Source organism: Rutidosis leptorrhynchoides, chromosome 4 (genome assembly GCF_046630445.1).
Source record: "Rutidosis leptorrhynchoides isolate AG116_Rl617_1_P2 chromosome 4, CSIRO_AGI_Rlap_v1, whole genome shotgun sequence".
NCBI lineage: Eukaryota > Viridiplantae > Streptophyta > Magnoliopsida > Asterales > Asteraceae > Rutidosis > Rutidosis leptorrhynchoides.
This window is the reverse complement of record NC_092336.1, coordinates 573,728,152-573,747,102: the sequence shown is the minus strand read 5'-3', so window position 1 is coordinate 573,747,102 and position 18,951 is coordinate 573,728,152. Positions and strand designations below refer to the sequence as shown.

Below are 18,951 nucleotides of genomic sequence, written 5' to 3'. Positions count from 1 at the left end.
TAATGATATAAAAATTTTAAATAAGTCCCCTCTGTTTGATACACTAAAAAGAGACACTGCTACACCCGCACTATTTAAGGTAAATTGGCATCATTATACCATACTTTACTACTTAGCGACGATATTCCGGAATGGGCCACACTTATCAAATGGTAGTTGTGTCTTACTGACGATTTACTACCCAAATTTACGAGATTTCAAGCAAGTGCCTGAAATGATGTTGAGCGAACATGTGGGGTACTTCAAGATCGGTTTGCTATTTGGAAGGCACCTTCTCGAAGAATGAGTGCGAACAATATGAGAAGGGTAATGAACGCTTGTGTTAAACACCGCAATAAGATACAAGAAGACACTATCAGTTCACTTGAAGAAGAAAATTGTTGAACCATCGAACTGGATCAGACATGTTCGAGATAGATGAAGAGATCGGAAGATAATTACCCGAGAAGTACGAGACAAACAAGTGTACGATCGACTAAGAGAAGATCTCACCGAGCATGAGCATATCTGACACCTTCCTTCAAACTTTTGAACAATGTCATCTAGATTTTTTTTATTAGACTTTTTATTTATGTATTTTTTCTATTATTAAGAATTTTAATTTATCTAATTTTTATAAATTTAAGGTTTGTAATATAAATATTTATTTCATTCATTCATAACAAAAAAAAAATAAAAAATAAAAATAAAAAAATAAAAATAAAAAATTCAAAGTTTTATTTCATCACGCTACAGTCACTAGTCACAACTTGAGTTTCCTACAATAAATTTTTTAAATTCTCACCATTAGACTACTCTTCGAGTCTTCGGGGTTTAAATAAGAATTTATATTATTCAGGGTGGACAAATATTTAAACTGAGAAGTACTGTATATATTTCTCGTAACCATTTTTATTTTTATGAGTAATAATTTATATATATTTCCTCCATACTACTTGTATTACAAGTGTTGAAAATCAAAGATCTGACAGCGATTTATCTGATTTTTTTTTTCTTAACAAAATATGTATAATTCCAAGATTATTGAAATTTTAATTTTCTATCCATAAGTAAAAGTAAATATTAAACTACAATAAGGATTTCCATAAGGTCTGCTTGGCCAATCCTAGCAATGAACAGAAAATAACTTACGAAATAGACCCTTTACGGTTAGAATATTTATTTTCTTTTATACTCGTATATTTAGTTTTATCATTTTCTTTATATAATAATAATAAAACACCAAACAAGTGAAACCAATAAAACTTTAAGACAATATTTTAACCGGGTACCTATGAATGCAATCTCCCCAAGGATTATGTTCCGTTGGTTCAACGGTTCGAACCGCTTCCCAAATCGCACTATTACATTTCAATCCACTTCCAAATGCAATTTGCCAAACCCGGTTCCCTTTTTTCATCCTCCCTTTAGCCTCAGTGTAAGCCAACTCGTACCAAATCGAACTAGACGATGTGTTTCCGAACCGGTTCAACGTCATCCGTGACGGTTCAACATGTTGTTCCGTCAACCGTAAATTCTTCTCAATCTCATCGATCACTGCTCGACCGCCGGCGTGTATACAAAAATGATCAACCGCCATTTTAAAATCCGGTAAATACGGCTTCATTCCAGGTTTAATTACCTTTCGTGCAATTAGGTTAACAAAAAACAAAATTTGTTCGCTTATTGGAAGCACGAGTGGACCTAATGTAGTGATGTTTGATTTTAAAGCACCTCCTACAGCCATCATTAAATCTTTCGAAAGTGAAACGCCAGTGTTTCTACTTTCGTCTTGCTCTTGGTACACGCATTTAAATGCATTGTCGTCCGAACCATAATGTGTTCGGACGACATGAAGGAGTTTATATTTTGACTTATTTTTGCCTGCGGACTTATTTGATAAAAGTACTGCGGCACAACCTACTCTAAATAAACAATTTGGTATCAGCATTGATTTTTTATTACCAAAATACCAATTTTGAGTAATATTTTCTGTACTCACAACCACTGCGTACGTGTTACGGTGAACTTGTAACATGTCTTTAGCTAGATCGATCGCGATCATGCCTGCGCTACAACCCATTCCGCTTAGATTAAACGTCTTAATGTTTCCTCTAAGGGAGTATCTGTTAACAATCATGGAAGATAGTGACGGTGTTGGATTGAAAAGGCTACAATTAACAACCAAAATCCCGATATCTTTTGAATTTATTTTCGTAGATTTGAATAAATTATCAAGAGCTCCAAACATAACTTCTTCCGCTTCTTGCCTAGCTGTCCTTATAGAAGGGACAGCTGGGATGGCGTGTAATGCGGCTGGGAGATAAGTTTCTTCTCCCAGCCCAGACCGTTCAAGAATTTTTCTTTGAAAATCTAGTGAAGATTCGTTAAACGCCCCGTGGAGTCTCGAATGGTCCATGAATACTTTGTATGTGACTTTGAGATTGTCCGTGGGGCGGTAACAAGAATAGTCAACTAAGTAAATGGGCCGTGGTCGGGTCATATGATAAGATGTAAACCCGATCACGGCCATACAAGCTACCAACGTGATGGCAATAACATGGTATTGTAAGTGAGTGTAGAGGCTTATAAGATCGTGAAAATTGAGTTGGGTGACGTGGACGGATGTAATGGCAATGAGAGGTACAAGAGATAAAGTTAGAAGATTTGTGATTAAGTAATGGTAGCCTAATTTAACGTACTTTATTTTGACATTCGTTTGATAATTTGGGAGGGTGGTGGTGGTGGTGGATGGGTGGTTGGCGACGGTGGCCATACGACGGACATGAGCTGAGATATGTTGTGGTTTGGAGGGTGGATTGAATGTGATGACACAATAGGTCGTTTTTAATTAAAAGGGATGTGAGATTTTATTATAAGGTAGCAGAGGTAGATGTGATAATGAATGAATGAATGGGCATATGGGTGTCTACTTCACCAAATAATATGATTTTTGAGGGGGTTTTTTTTAATACTTTCTGAACATGTTTTGGTAGTTTTGCAACTTTTAACATGTGAAACTAAATCTAAAGGAAAATATATCTTGCAATTAAATTATATTTATTTTTTTTAACATACACATGCAGAAAATAAAAGAATTTTTAATCTTTAAAATTGTTATTAACACGCATAATGATATTATATAATTAATTAAATGTCACTTTAAAATTAATAATTATAGAGTAAATATAATGCAAAAAAATTTAACAATCTCAAAGATTACATTTAGAAAACCTAAAAATAATTTAATATCAATATATGAATAAGTTGAAACTTAACCATCGAAGTTTGACTTGAGTGGTATGTGTGTGAGATTCAACTTGGTGTACTGTCAACTCATGTTCGATTCTCACTCCAAGCAGGGAGTTTTCAACGTTTAGTACTTTCAATATCAATGCGATATGGAAAGGTCTCTCGGGTTTTATAACGACCCTCATTTTTCCATTCTATATTTTTTCAATATTAAATGCCCAAACAATATAATTAAAACTTAATGATCAAACTTTAATCAACAATTGTTAAGTGTTAAGAGTTAGAAAACATATTAATTAACTTTGTGCAATAATTGACAAGTTAATAAAAGATGAAAATAATAAACTGTTAGTCGACACTCGCTACTAATTAAAATTTATGCATTTATGTAATATTATAACTAATAACCTGTAAGTAATAAATAAAAAGTGACATTTATATAAATAATAAAACAATTGGGAACTAAATATATACAAGTCATGAATTAGTAAAAAGAAAATAATACTTATCAATGTAGTAAATGTAAAAATAATAATAGTAATAATAATGAGACTAAAGAATCTTAAACCATTACATCCTTATGTTGACTAAAAATAAGGTATAAACTAGTACCACCTATTGTTGACTAAAAAAAAAAAATTATAAAACTCATTTTATCAACTTTATTTTCACTATAAATAGCACCCATTTGTTTCATTTCAACTCACACCTCAAAACACACTCTCAACTTGAAAGAAACTCTCCCAAGTCTCAGCAACTATTTTTTTGTAAGTCCCCTAATTAATTTATATAGTTTTTATTAAGTTTTTATATAGTTTTATGCTAGTTTTTATGTTAAAAACTAATTAAATACGAAATTAATTTTAATAAAAAATGTAAATACATGATAATTAGTGTTAAGTATCCTAATGTCTATAAAAATTAGTTTCATGAATTATAAAGTCGGAATAGTATTTATTAAAAATCAAAAACTGATTTTTTTTATAAACCGAAATACATAAATGATTTTTATTAAATAGTAAACGAATTTTTTTGTAAAATTTTATTTTAGTCGCTTGCTATATCATATGTAAGGGTAATTATAAATTTTTTTTATAATTAAATTCGCATGTTTAATATTTAATTTGAATTTTCTTCTGAAAACGCTACAGTACCCGATTAAACTGTTTTTTATAATAAAATGAAATTACATGTTACAGCAGGTTTTTTAACCATGATAACTATTAAAAACTACTTAATAACTATTAATAAAGTTATAAAAATATTTGTAGAATTAATGGTTATGTATTTCTATTTAATTTTTTTTATTAAAACTAAAAACTACACAATAGTATGATTAAATAGTTAAACTATTTATATAAATGTATAAATAATTTTTCTGACTTTGTTGTAACATTATAAGCATAGAAAAATATTGGTTGAATTAATTTGGTTCATTTAATAATTAATTCTTTATAAAATTTGTATTATTACAAACCGAAAGGAAAATGGAAAATAAATACTTAAACACCATAACAAAAATCTATAAATTTTTCTTAAGCTTATTTTGATCAGTAGAACATAAGAAAAATATAAAATGTGATGTTTAATTTGTTTACCTATTTATTTACATTTTAGCTATTAAAACAATAATAAAAAGTGTTATTTAATACACAAAACTTAATATTAATGTGTATAAAAATTTTATTATGTTTTATACATATTACCTACTGATATTAAATCAATATTACACTTGTTAATATTATTAGATAATTAATTGATGCTATTATTGATCTAAAACAAAATTTAAAATAAATATATATATGTATCCTTACATATATATAATATTTATATATATTGAAACACTTATAAGTAAAATAACTAAAGTGTTGTATTCCTATACACACCTAAAAACATATTGGATCGGTATATTAGACTTGTATAGATCTTAAACTTTCTCGATGTGGATGGAAGCTCGAAAGTCTTAGGTGGAGGGTCTGGATTGACCAATTTAACGGATCCTAGTGCTCAGAAACCTAATGACCTGAAAAGTCCATTTTAAATTGAAAGTGGGTAGATTGGAAGCTTGTCTAATATGCAAAAGCCTTTCCAAAACGATAAACAATCTTTAAACTTACTACACACGAAAATACTTAAACTTATCTTCATACGGGCAAAACATCTAAACTATTCTCAACTTATTCTTAGGTTGACTTATCTTGTGCTTCGATCATCCATACATTCTCTTTAAGGACTACCTTACTTCATCGAATTACTAAGGTGATTTTTATAGCCCCACTTTACTTGAGCTCAATTTACTTTTTATACTTATTGGGGTGAGACACATGCTGCTTTTACTATTTACAATTTAGACACAAGTACCAACTAAAACTATGCTATACCCGGCTATGTCCGACTAAGTCCCTACAGTGATATTTTTAGGTGCTGCGGCATGCTTAGTTATTGGGGGTAGGCCTATCGGGAGTAACGTCCCTGATACATTTGATGTTATCTTTGTATTGCTTGATAATGAAATTAAACCGACAAGTAGAACTAACTTGTCATGGGGCAAACTTGAACGTTTAGTCTAAATATCACGCACTGGCATAACTTTTTGATCCTGCGGGAGATCAACCTTACAAATTAAATCTTGTGGTCTAAAACAAACGGTCAAACTTATTTGTTAAACCTATGAACTTCACTCAACCTTTTGGTTGACACTTTAGCATGTTTTATCTCAGGTGCTGTTTGATTCAAGCTCTTATACTTACTGCTTATGTGATGCTACTTGGACATAGGATCAAGAGATATCGTATTTATTACTTCTGCATGTGAACATTTCCATTATTGTTATTCCTATCATTGTAACTACGTTTCATTTTCCGCTGCGTGCTCAATAAAGTTTGTTTTATCATTTAGTATTGTTCTCGTATATTATAATATGTTGATTGATTTGATATTAAGTCACATTTCACCCAGGCCCTAACTGGGGGTGTGACAGATTGGTATCAGAGCAAACCAGGCTGTTATAGAGAATCAGGATTGCATTTTTATGTGTGCCTTACTTGTTAGCTAGGGTGCCTTAGCAATCTAGGAAACTATAACCTTTCCTGCCTTAGACTTAAAGCACTTAGGATTGTCGTATAATCTTAACAATTATGCTTTAATAAACTTGACTCAAAGATTCTAATCAAGGTCTCTTTCCTAATGATAGGATGTCAAGCTCAAGCGTTAACAAGCCCAACAAAGCAACTCACAACCCTACCACCGAAGTAGGTGTTGGACACTCTTCAACTTCGAGACCAGTTCGAAGTCCTCTTTATAGTCCTGCTTCACCACCGCTGAATTATAGCCCGAATACTATTTTAGATTCACATGGGTCTCCTCAATACTACCCAACTCCGAGAACCCAAGATAAGGGAAAACGGCATGAAGAAGTTGGTCCATCAAGGAAGAGAGCCCGATCTCCTTTTTATGATGGTCCTAAGTATGAAATCATGAGATTACGAAACGATACCGAGAGAAACATTGGAGGTCTACTTCGCCACATGGAAAGAGTGGATCGTCGAATGAAGAAACTTATGAAAGAAAACGTCGAGCTAAGAAAGGAGTTGCTGATGCTAAAGTGCGAGGAAGAACGCAACACTCGCTGGGGAAAGCAATCACTTGCTTACCTCAAGGAGGATGTTGATGTCCGAATGAAAATGGAGAAAGGTCGAGTCGACGAACAACTTGCCATAAGAGAGTACAACACTAATGCCGTAAACAGTCGTGTTACCAACCTTTATGACAACTTCGAGTATCTCTATGAGAAACAAAAGACGAAAAATGAGAAAGTTGAGGAGTTTATGAAGAAGGTTGGAGACGAAATATGAAGACTACTTCAATCTTAATATTTCCTAGTTATTTTTCCTATTTTCCATCTATGTAAAGGCTGTGCCTTAAACAATTTCTATTTCCGAATCGTGTAATAAAGGCTTATTTAATGCCTCGTTCTAATAATATAAAGTGTTTTATTAATATCATGCGATATCAATACTTTAGTTTATTCATACTTGTGATTACTCAAACTTATAACTTGTTAAACTTATCAAACATATGTTCACTTTTATGTAGTGACATCATGGTTCGTTCAGCTGCACCTACCGTTAACAACGTTGTGTTAACTACTGAGCAATTCCAACAGTTACTCGCTGCTGCCCAAGGCAACGCCCAAGCTAATCATGCTAATACTCAACCAAAACCTTGTTCCTACAAGGACTTTACAAACTGTCACCCTCCCGCTTTTAAGGGAAACGAAGAAGCTGTCGAACTAGTTCGTTGGTTCGAAAAGATGGAATCTATTTTCCGTATTTGCAACTGTGGTGATGATGATCGAGTAAAGTATGCCACTAGCTCGTTGGGTGGTAATGCTTTAACTTGGTGGACTGCTTATGCCAAGTCCGTAGGAATTGATAATGCTAATGCAATTCCATGGGACGAACTCAAAAGTATGATGGTCAACAAATTCTGCCCAAGGAGTCAAGTTCAGAAGCTTGAAGCTGAGTTCTGGGAACTCAGGGTCAAGGGTACTGACATTGAGAATTATACCAATCGTTATCTGGAGCTTTCTACTCTATGTCCTGAAATGTTTCCTACTGAAGCTAGAAGAATTGAGCGGTATATTGAAGGTCTTCCCGAGGATGTTCAAGGGAATGTTATTGCTGCTGAGAAGGTTACTTTGGATGCTGTGATTCTCATGGCACAAAATCTCATGTTGGCCAAGAGAAGAAGGGCGTCGGCCAATAAGCAAGTTGAAACTAAGGGTAATGATGGTAAGAGGAAGTTTGAGCCGTCTCAAGGTTCAACTCAGAATGTTAGTAAAAAGCTTATGGATAGTACAAGGACGAATTATAAGGGCACTTATCCTTTTTGTGTTCGTTGTGAAAGGCATCACCCGGGGCAGTGCACTGCCACTTGTTCGTTGTGTAAGAAAGTGGGACACGTAGCTAAGACGTGTAGGACTCCTCCAAAGAATAAATCTATTGTTCCTGCCAAAGCTCCTCCTACTTGTTATACTTGTGGGGAAAAGGGACACATTAGTCCAAATTGCCCTAAGAAGAGAGATAATCCTGCTACTGGAGCCAATACTACTGCTGCAAAGGGTCGTGCATTTGTTATTACTGCTGCTGAAGCCCGAGATGAAGATGAGGTCATCACGGGTACGTATCTCGTCAATAATTGCTACGCAACTATTTTATTCGATACTGGTGCCGACCGAAGTTACGTATCTAATGAATTTTGTACCCTATTTACTGAAAAGCCTCAACCCTTAGAAACTAAACGATTAGTAGAAGTAGCCAATGGAAAGATCATGAAAGTTGATAAAATTTATAAAAACTGCAACCTAATCTTAGCCAGCAAAGAATTTAAGATAGACCTTTTGCCGGTCGAGCTAGGAAGTTTCGATGTCGTAGTTGGAATGGATTGGTTACGTCCATTAAGAGCTGCGATCATGTGTTACGATAAAACCGTTCATGTTCCATTAGGAAATGGAGAGACTCTTATTATCCAAGGTGAAAAGAGTGGTTCCAATCTCAATATTATCTCCTGTATTAAAACCCGCAAATACCTTATGAAAGGTTATCCAGCTATTCTAGCCCACGTTAATCTGATTGAATCGAAAGAGAAGCGAATTGAAGATGTACCAGTAGTTAAAGACTTTCCCGAGGTGTTTCCCGAAGATCTTCCGGGTATTCCACCTCCTCGACAAGTTGAATTCCAAATTGATTTAACTCCTGGTGCTGCTCCTGTTGCTAAAGCACCATACCGTTTAGCACCTTCCGAAATGAAGGAATTATCTAACCAACTCCAAGAACTATTGGATAAAGGTTTCATTCGTCCAAGCTCGTCCCCTTGGGGAGCTCCTATTCTGTTTGTTAAAAAGAAGGATGGTACATTAAGGATGTGCATTGATTACCGCGAACTTAACAAGCTTACTATCAAGAACCGTTATCCGTTGCCACGTATTGATGATCTATTTGACCAACTTCAAGGGTCAAGTGTTTATTCAAAGATTGATTTAAGATCCGGTTATCACCAACTCAAGGTCAAGGAATCCGATATTCCTAAGACTGCTTTTCGCACTCGTTATGGGCACTATGAATTCTGTGTCATGCCTTTTGGTTTAACTAATGCTCCTGCCGTGTTCATGGACCTCATGAATCGTGTTTGTAAACCGTATCTTGACAAATTTGTCATCGTATTCATTGACGACATCTTGATCTATTCGAAGAATGAGAAAGAGCATGAGCAACATTTGCGCATGATTCTTGAACTCTTACGAAAGGAACAACTTTATGCTAAATTTTCTAAGTGCGAGTTTTGGCTCAAAACCGTACAATTTCTAGGACATGTTGTTGATAGAAACGGAATACATGTCGATCCAGCTAAGATTACTGCTATTCAGAACTGGGAGATACCAAAGACTGCAAAGCATATTCGTCAATTTTTGGGACTTGCCGGTTACTATCGAAGGTTTATAAAAGATTTTTCTCTCATTGCCAAACCTCTTACAAAGCTGACTCAAAAAGGGAAGAAATTTGAGTGGTCCGAAGAACAGGAATCTGCTTTCAAGATTCTGAAGGAGAAGTTGACCACAGCCCCGATTCTTTCTTTACCTGAAGGTACCGACGACTTTGTTGTTTACTGCGATGCCTCAAAGCATGGCTTTGGTTGTGTTTTAATGCAACGAGAGAAGGTTATCGCCTATGCATCTAGACAGTTGAAGAAACATGAAGTAAACTATACCACACATGACCTAGAGTTAGGTGCCGTGGTATTTGCATTAAAGATATGGAGACATTATCTCTATGGTAATCACTTTACGGTGTACACTGACCATAAAAGTCTTCGACACATCTTTGATCAAAAACAGCTGAATATGAGGCAAAGTCGATGGCTCGAGACATTGAACGATTATTATTGTGAGCTGAAATATCATCCTGGCAAGGCGAATGTAGTTGCCGATGCCCTTAGTCGAAAAGACGATATTAAACGTGTTCGTGCTTTAAACCTAAAAATCAAATCGAATCTTATTTCACGAATCTGTTAAGCTCAATTGGAAGCTATTAGACCGACACTTATCGAAGGTGAAGGACCTATTGGTTTTGAGAACCAACTTCAAGTGAAAGCTAATGGTACACGGTACTTTGGCAATAGAATCTGGGTTCCTCGTTTTGGTAATCTTCGCGAACTAGTCTTGGATGAAGCACATAAGACTAGATATTCTATCCATCCCGGTTCCAGTAAGATGTATCACGATGTGAAGGAATTCTACTGGTGGCCTAACATGAAAGCCGATATTGCTACTTATGTTAGTAAGTGTCTCACTTGTTTGAAAGTCAAGGCCGAACATCAAAAGCCTTCTGGTCTGTTGACACAACCCGACATTCCGCAGTGGAAGTGGGAAGGTATCACTATGGACTTCGTTACTAAGTTACCTAAGACTTCGAACGGTAACGATACTATTTGGGTCGTAGTTGATCGTCTTACTAAATCTGCACATTTCATACCGATCAAGGAAACCGACAAGATGGAGAGATTAGCACAGCTTTATATTAAAGAAATCGTCTCACGTCATGGTGTTCCTATCTCGATCATTTCTGATCGCGATAGTCGATTTGTTTCTAGATTTTGGAAAACTTTACAATCTGCTCTTGGAACTCAACTCGACATGAGTACAGCTTATCATCCGCAAACCGATGGTCAAAGTGAACGAACCATTCAAACTATGGAGGATATGCTACGTGCTTGTGCAATCGATTTCGGCAAAGGATGGGATAGACATCTACCTTTGGTTGAATTTTCTTATAATAACAGTTATCACTCCAGCATTAAGGCTGCACCTTTTGAAGCTTTATATGGACGGAAGTGTAGATCCCCTTTGTGTTGGGATGAACTTGAGGACAGACATTTAACTGGTCCTGAAATTATTCACGAAACTACCGAAAAGATCGTTCAAATCAAGCAACGTTTAGAAACTGCCCGTAGCCGACAGAAAAGCTATGCCAATAAGAAACGAAAAGACATCGAATACCAAGTTGGAGATAAAGTCATGTTGAAAGTATCCCCTTGGAAAGGTGTTGTCCGCTTCGGTAAGCGAAGTAAACTCAGTCCACGATATGTTGGACCATTCACAATCACTGAAAGAGTCGGTCCCGTGGCATACCGATTAGAACTGCCAACCGAACTTAGTCAAGTACATGATGTGTTTCATGTCTCAAATCTTAAACGGTGTCTTGCCGATGACACACTCGTTATTCCTCTGGATGATGTCCGCATTGATGAGCAAATGCACTTCGTTGAAGAACCTATAGAAATCATGGAAGGAGAGGTCAAACAAACGCGTAAAAGCAATATACCTATCGTTAAAGTCCGGTGGAATTCGCGTAGAGGCCCCGAATATACCTGGGAACGCAAAGACCATATGAAACGGAAATATCCCCATCTCTTCTCAACTGCTGATGCAAACGAGAAAACTACCTAAAAACTTCGGGACGAAGTTTTCAATAACGGGGAGGTACTATAACGACCCTCATTTTTCCATTCTATATTTTTTCAATATTAAATGCCCAAACAATATAATTAAAACTTAATGATCAAACTTTAATCAACAATTGTTAAGTGTTAAGAGTTAGAAAACATATTAATTAACTTTGTGCAATAATTGACAAGTTAATAAAAGATGAAAATAATAAACTGTTAGTCGACACTCGCTACTAATTAAAATTTATGCATTTATGTAATATTATAACTAATAACCTGTAAGTAATAAATAAAAAGTGACATTTATATAAATAATAAAACAATTGGGAACTAAATATATACAAGTCATGAATTAGTAAAAAGAAAATAATACTTATCAATGTAGTAAATGTAAAAATAATAATAGTAATAATAATGAGACTAAAGAATCTTAAACCATTACATCCTTATGTTGACTAAAAATAAGGTATAAACTAGTACCACCTATTGTTGACTAAAAAAAAAAAATTATAAAACTCATTTTATCAACTTTATTTTCACTATAAATAGCACCCATTTGTTTCATTTCAACTCACACCTCAAAACACACTCTCAACTTGAAAGAAACTCTCCCAAGTCTCAGCAACTATTTTTTTGTAAGTCCCCTAATTAATTTATATAGTTTTTATTAAGTTTTTATATAGTTTTATGCTAGTTTTTATGTTAAAAACTAATTAAATACGAAATTAATTTTAATAAAAAATGTAAATACATGATAATTAGTGTTAAGTATCCTAATGTCTATAAAAATTAGTTTCATGAATTATAAAGTTGGAATAGTATTTATTAAAAATCAAAAACTGATTTTTTTTTATAAACCGAAATACATAAATGATTTTTATTAAATAGTAAACGAATTTTTTTGTAAAATTTTATTTTAGTCGCTTGCTATATCATATGTAAGGGTAATTATAAATTTTTTTTATAATTAAATTCGCATGTTTAATATTTAATTTGAATTTTCTTCTGAAAACGCTACAGTACCCGATTAAACTGTTTTTTATAATAAAATGAAATTACATGTTACAGCAGGTTTTTTAACCATGATAACTATTAAAAACTACTTAATAACTATTAATAAAGTTATAAAAATATTTGTAGAATTAATGGTTATGTATTTCTATTTAATTTTTTTTATTAAAACTAAAAACTACACAATAGTATGATTAAATAGTTAAACTATTTATATAAATGTATAAATAATTTTTCTGACTTTGTTGTAACATTATAAGCATAGAAAAATATTGGTTGAATTAATTTGGTTCATTTAATAATTAATTCTTTATAAACTTTGTATTATTACAAACCGAAAGGAAAATGGAAAATAAATACTTAAACACCATAACAAAAATCTATAAATTTTTCTTAAGCTTATTTTGATCAGTAGAACATAAGAAAAATATAAAATGTGATGTTTAATTTGTTTACCTATTTATTTACATTTTAGCTATTAAAACAATAATAAAAAGTGTTATTTAATACACAAAACTTAATATTAATGTGTATAAAAATTTTATTATGTTTTATACATATTACCTACTGATATTAAATCAATATTACACTTGTTAATATTATTAGATAATTAATTGATGCTATTATTGATCTAAAACAAAATTTAAAATAAATATATATATGTATCCTTACATATATATAATATTTATATATATTGAAACACTTATAAGTAAAATAACTAAAGTGTTGTATTCCTATACACACCTAAAAACATATTGGATCGGTATATTAGACTTGTATAGATCTTAAACTTTCTCGATGTGGATGGAAGCTCGAAAGTCTTAGGTGGAGGGTCTGGATTGACCAATTTAACGGATCCTAGTGCTCAGAAACCTAATGACCTGAAAAGTCCATTTTAAATTGAAAGTGGGTAGATTGGAAGCTTGTCTAATATGCAAAAGCCTTTCCAAAACAATAAACAATCTTTAAACTTACTACACACGAAAATACTTAAACTTATCTTCATACGGGCAAAACATCTAAACTATTCTCAACTTATTCTTAGGTTGACTTATCTTGTGCTTCGATCATCCATACATTCTCTTTAAGGACTACCTTACTTCATCGAATTACTAAGGTGATTTTTATAGCCCCACTTTACTTGAGCTCAATTTACTTTTTATACTTATTGGGGTGAGACACATGCTGCTTTTACTATTTACAATTTAGACACAAGTACCAACTAAAACTATGCTATACCCGGCTATGTCCGACTAAGTCCCTACAGTGATATTTTTAGGTGCTGCGGCATGCTTAGTTATTGGGGGTAGGCCTATCGGGAGTAACGTCCCCGATACATTTGATGTTATCTTTGTATTGCTTGATAATGAAATTAAACCGACAAGTAGAACTAACTTGTCATGGGGCAAACTTGAACGTTTAGTCTAAATATCACGCACTGGCATAACTTTTTGATCCTGCGGGAGATCAACCTTACAAATTAAATCTTGTGGTCTAAAACAAACGGTCAAACTTATTTGTTAAACCTATGAACTTCACTCAACCTTTTGGTTGACACTTTAGCATGTTTTGTCTCAGGTGCTGTTTGATTCAAGCTCTTATACTTACTGCTTATGTGATGCTACTTGGACATAGGATCAAGAGATATCGCATTTATTACTTCTGCATGTGAACATTTCCATTATTGTTATTCCTATCATTGTAACTACGTTTCATTTTCCGCTGCGTGCTCAATAAAGTTTGTTTTATCATTTAGTATTGTTCTCGTATATTATAATATGTTGGTTGATTTGATATTAAGTCACATTTCACCCAGGCCCTAACTGGGGGTGTGACAGGTTTCCCAACCTTTGATGGTACTGTCAACATTGTCGCGAATTCGGTTTTTTCCTAACGCGTGTGTGCGTGATAAATGAGAGTATTCGATGTCGGTATCGCCGTTAAATAAAAAAGATAAGTTGAAACTTAGACTATTTTAGACTATTTGTACTAGTGGTGATGAAGCGATAAAGTGATTTTTTAGGGTGATAACGGTGGCGTGACAAGGATGGTAGGATTAAGCGAAGTCATGGGAAACGTGCTGAAAGAAAATGTTAGGTGATGTGTAAAAATATAATTAATTTTAACTGATTGAAAAGTGATGAAAAATTTTTTAAAAACATAACTTAACGAAAACGCCCGTGAACCATAATGTAAATGCACCAAACACGTCATTAAGCATATTCCTATAAAGCTGCATTATATACATGCTCGAGATGTGCAGGGCTCATTTTGTAGCTGGTAATGCGGGTTGGAAATAGTTTATACCAGTGTTGAGTGTTACTCGTGAGTTGCTGCGGACGGAATGATTATTGTTGTACAAAACTATATGTTCTCCGTTAAAATATTATACCCGTATTGTGATTAACAAAATAAAAAAACAATTAAATAAATGTTTGTACAAAAGAATAATTGTAAGACATAAATCAATAATTGTCTTTATATACAACTCATTTATGTACATTAGTAACAATTATATAAAAGATAACACCATTTTATAAAATATAAATATTTAAAAATTAAAATAAAACGTCTCTTCTAACATGCTAAAAATTAGAATATATTTTTTTTTTTTTTTAAATTTACTCTTTCTTTGATTTTGGTGCAATGGTACTCACTCCTAGAGCAAAATGTTTAACTTAATATTGATTACTTACATAAATAATATACACATAGGAGTCATCAATTGAGGCTACTATTAAGGTTAATTAGGCTACTATTAAGGTTAATTGTTCTTACGCTTTACTTTCTTAGCTTTACTTTCTTATTACTCCGTAATATTAGATTTAACAAAAAAGTAAAAGAAACACGACACCGTACCCTTTAGTTTACAACGACATCTGTTAAAAGCTTAAACGACCAATTGTTCCGTGCCATTTAGTATATGCTAATAATAATAATAATTTGTTAAAAAGTTAAAACGATCAAATCTTCCATGTCATTTAGTATATGTAAAATTGCATGTTAGAACTACTCAAAATTAATTTGGTCGAAATAAAAATTTAGCAAGCGTATTTGTAACCACTCAAAATTAATTTGGTATCTATAACAGGTGAAAAAAATTGGAACAACTCAAAATCACTTAATAAAAATAGAGTTTTTATAACGAAATATCCTTAGCACGCTGAAAAATTATATTATATTATATTATCAAATAACTATTACTCTAGATTTACTAAATTAATTATTACATACAACATTTTTATGTGTGTTAACAAGATCTTATGTTTAACAAAATCGAACATTAAATTAATACTCTACATGGATATGTTGAAACTTAGCCTATAGATTAGTTGGCCGAAATAAATATTTAGCAAGCATACTTAAAACTACTCAACGTGAAATTGTTGAATCTGATTTGTGGAATAAAGGATAACCATCCTAGTAATAAAATGCACTTAAAAATTAAAGATGATGTTAGAGTGACATAAACTTCGAGAAAGAATTTGTCTCATTGTTTCACGCTATATTTTTATTTAAGCAAATGTAAATATGTAATCTAGTATTTTTTTTGATAAAAAATTATGAGATTGTTTATTCACATACCAACTTACCAAGTGGTACTCACGTTACTCTATTATTCTATTACTCCATCCGTCCCAAAATAATTGTCTTGTTTTGACTTTTTGAGTCTTTTTTCTTCAACTTTGACTTTAAATATCTTTCTTTATGTTATATTATATCGAATCAAAGTTATACCAAATGAAAATACATTCGAAAATGAATCTATTGATATAAATTTCATCAAATATTCTATGGCATACACCAACAAATATTTAAAGTCAAAATTTAATAAATTGACATTGAAAAGTCCAACAAGACAATTATTTTGGGACGGAAGGAGTATTATTGTTATCAGGGTATGACTAACTTGTGTTATGAATTTACTCAAAGTTATTATAATATGCATTTAATATTTTTATTTTTCATTTTTGTATGCTAATTACAAAATAATATTTTTGCGCTAAAAATACAATAAATCTTATAGAAACGAAGACATTTAAAAAAAAAACGACAACAAATTGGAGATACAAAAAAGGGGGTACGAGACGAGGCTCGAACCTAAAAAAACAACACAGATACAATTGAGATAAACAATCTATAACCGCATCTCACCTGACGAACCAAACAAATCAAAGAAAACAGACCTAACTCACCAAAATGACCAACCTCGAACATCTAAGACCAATTCCCAAAAAAAAAAAAAAAAAAAAAAAAAACATACAGTGAACCAAATTACAAATAATGTTATATATGATAAATTTTGCTACAATAATTGTTTCTTATCATATGACATAGGCCATGTGTTAAACTTATATATACATTTTGAGTAAAAGTTGTTCACCGGGTAAAATTTTATATAAAAAAAAAAATTATACAAAGGGACCAACGCTACGCTACATGACAGTGCACGCACAAGCAAAAAAAACCCATAAATCATAACGACCACAACAGCTACAAATAACAAAACAACCGATTAATGGATATCCCAAATCATCTTCATCCTGCGCACATGAGTCGAATCTTTAAACTTTAACGACAAAAGCTTTAGACGAACATTATAGAAAATGATTTGAGAAATATGATCAACCGAGCGTGCTTTGCCTTTGAACAATCTTTGGTTCCTCTTTTGCCAAATAAAATACAATGTCGCAGCAACAACCAATTTAGCCACTACCACTCGGGCCACTCTTCTATGAGCAATAGGCGCTAAAATACTAACAATATCCATCCACGCATTCGACCCAATATGAAATTGGATAAGATTTTTCGATTTCTGACAAACTAGATTCGAAAATACGCATTCAAAAAACAAATGCTTGTGAGAATCCATTTGCGACTTACAAAAAAACATGTAGGAGCAGGCGCTGAGCTTTGAATGTCCCATGGCATTAACTTGTCTTGGGTTTTAAGCTTCTCCCTCATCAACCACCAAACCGTAAAGGCATGACGAGGAATCGCTTGCGTGAACCAAACAATATTGTACCAAGCAACACGAGTAGACTTTGGGCGATGGGTATCCCAAGTAGTCTTTACTGTGAACGAACCCAAGTGGCCAAGTTTCCCTCAGAATTACACCATAGAATAACATCAGGCGTACTAGAAATTGCACATGGGATGTGTTTTAACAGAGGTCATTTTTGAACTCATTCCACAGGCCAACTCCATCCTCTAGAACCATGAATATCTACAGCACTAGTGTCCTCCGAATAACCAGCCAGAAAAATGTCTCTGCGAGATATAATGTCAGACAGAGGACCCACGTCACTCAACTTATATACAATACAAATTATTTATAAAGCAATATTTTTATATCATATTCAAATTTAATATCCTATGCTTAAATCAAATGTGCGTGACTTTATAACAAACATAATAACGTTAACATTATTTAAAACATATTTTGGTATACGACTAATAAGTGTTGTATAATATTTTTTTTTTGAAAAGCAAGAAAGATTATATTCCACCACCAAATTACATCAAGAGTACAAATCAGAGGATGAGAATCATCCTTTATACACGATCATACATACTACATACACAATACACATCCAAACTTGAAAAAAGAAGGTTGCAAAGGTGGCAACCAAAACCTTAAAACATGGACCTAAATACTATGAAAGAAGGTACGTGCCCGGATTTGTTAACCAAGATAGCCACTCGAATTTCTTCCCCTTTGATCTAAGGGATATCCATTCAAATGTTTTGCTTTGAATCTCGGCAACAATAACCGGCGATGACCACGACTTTCCTTTGAACACCATGTTGTTTCGGTTCCTCCAAATGTAATAAACGCAAATCCACTCGATCGCTTGCCACACCTTGCTTCCAAAGCTTGACATCGTCGCGGAAGAATTACCCCTAAGAATTTCATTTGAACTAAAGTTACCAAAATTGCCAAGCCCCCACCACCGATATATTTTACTCCATACCTCCATAGCCTCTTTGCAAAAAATGAAGGGTAAAGATGAAGTGTTGTATAATATTATGTGTTAAAGCTATATATATATATAGGGTAAAGATCAAGCGTTAAGCATGTGTGTTAGGGATAAGCCGATAAGTGAGCATCCCACCGTCGATCATCGTCATCTTCCTCCTCTCCGCCCTTCTTTTTGTGCCCTGCAATTCACCTTATTTACAATGAGAAAGGGTATTATTGTC

At 33.3% G+C, this 18,951-nt stretch overlaps 1 protein-coding gene across 1 annotated transcript; it reads right to left on the bottom strand.

Annotated features, from left to right (window-relative positions):
- Nucleotides 1–1,246: 1,246 nt before the first annotated feature.
- On the bottom strand, nucleotides 1,247–18,632 carry LOC139842805 (3-ketoacyl-CoA synthase 9-like). Its single transcript, XM_071832910.1, has 8 exons — nucleotides 18,522–18,632; nucleotides 17,966–18,059; nucleotides 17,632–17,852; nucleotides 17,300–17,563; nucleotides 16,903–16,965; nucleotides 16,833–16,848; nucleotides 5,174–5,231; nucleotides 1,247–2,726 (listed from the first exon to the last, which is right to left on the bottom strand). The coding sequence occupies exons 1-8, from the start codon at nucleotides 18,630–18,632 to the stop codon at nucleotides 1,247–1,249; spliced, it is 2,307 nt and encodes a 768-aa protein (XP_071689011.1).
- Nucleotides 18,633–18,951: the final 319 nt, after the last annotated feature.